Below are 1,054 nucleotides of genomic sequence, written 5' to 3' on the forward strand. Positions count from 1 at the left end.
CGGGGCACAAGGCCGGCAGCCCCCTTCCTCGCGGCAAGTGCTTAGGCCTTGTTTCCGAACTCTATCGCCGGGCCTTCCCCGACTCCAACAGGACGACTGGGGACTAGGAAGAGCCCTGGCAACAAGTATCGAGAATGTAAAGTGATCAGACGCTCTTCGACATGAGGCCTGGGGACCCAAGTCCCTTCTCATGTACGCTTTTGCACAGCCAGCACTCCCCCAGTAGTCACAATATGCAGGCGGTTAAGAGGAGGCAGCGGACTTGGAAAAAAGGGTGTCCTTCACCATGAGGCCCTTGCGTACCTGGGTGTCACATTATAAATGAACAGTGCTAAGCCGGCGCCCTATGCATGGGCTGCCGTTGTGGCGACCTGCGTTGTGGCAGCGGTGCAACAGCTGCCGTGGGACCCCCGTGTGTGACCGGCAACTCAGTCGTCAGTGAATCACAAGGAATCAGCACGCAGCTTTGACGTATCCAGATCACAGCGGAAGTTGTGCTCTGGTTTCTCCGCAGTCCTGGCCAAAGTGAGAGTGGAACGGCGGCGGGACGCCCTGTGCGTACGGAAGTAGCCACGACCGGGCTCATGGGGGGTGCGTGAGAAGGGATTAAGTGACCTGGGGCCTGCAGCCAGGCTGATCCCTCGCGCGCTGCCGCGAAGACAGGTCGGGACTTGTATGGAAATGACCGAGATGAGTTTAGGAGGGGAGAGTTTCTAAGGAAGTTACAGAAAGGGGCGTGCATCCGTAGATCAACTCCACCTGGTCGACACCAGCAGATCACGCGCCACCACCGCAGAACTCACACTCGTTCACCACCGGCGCCAGCCCCAACGCCGCCCGTAACCGATACCATACGATGGGTAGCCGTATCCATAACCATATCCACCGTAGTATGGGTATCCATAGCCGCCGTAGTATGGGTATCCGTAACCATAGCCGCCCCAACCGCGGCCCCATCTACGGCCCATGAGACGCTCTTGCTCGCTTTCCTCTCTTCTCGCCGCCTCTGCCTCCTGCTCCATCTCCATCATTGGATCGATCTCCTCTTCTGTCG

General features: G+C 58.5%; 1 protein-coding gene across 1 annotated transcript; it reads right to left on the reverse strand.

The window, feature by feature from the left end:
* Positions 1-418: 418 nt before the first annotated feature.
* On the reverse strand, positions 419-985 carry CSUI_008944 (uncharacterized protein; the record flags this gene model as incomplete). Its single annotated transcript, XM_068069063.1, has 1 exon — positions 419-985. A coding segment is annotated over exon 1 (324 nt), but the record flags the coding sequence as incomplete, so codon positions are not given.
* Positions 986-1,054: the final 69 nt, after the last annotated feature.

Source organism: Cystoisospora suis (genome assembly GCF_002600585.1).
Source record: "Cystoisospora suis strain Wien I chromosome Unknown contig_5157, whole genome shotgun sequence".
Classification (NCBI taxonomy): domain Eukaryota; phylum Apicomplexa; class Conoidasida; order Eucoccidiorida; family Sarcocystidae; genus Cystoisospora; species Cystoisospora suis.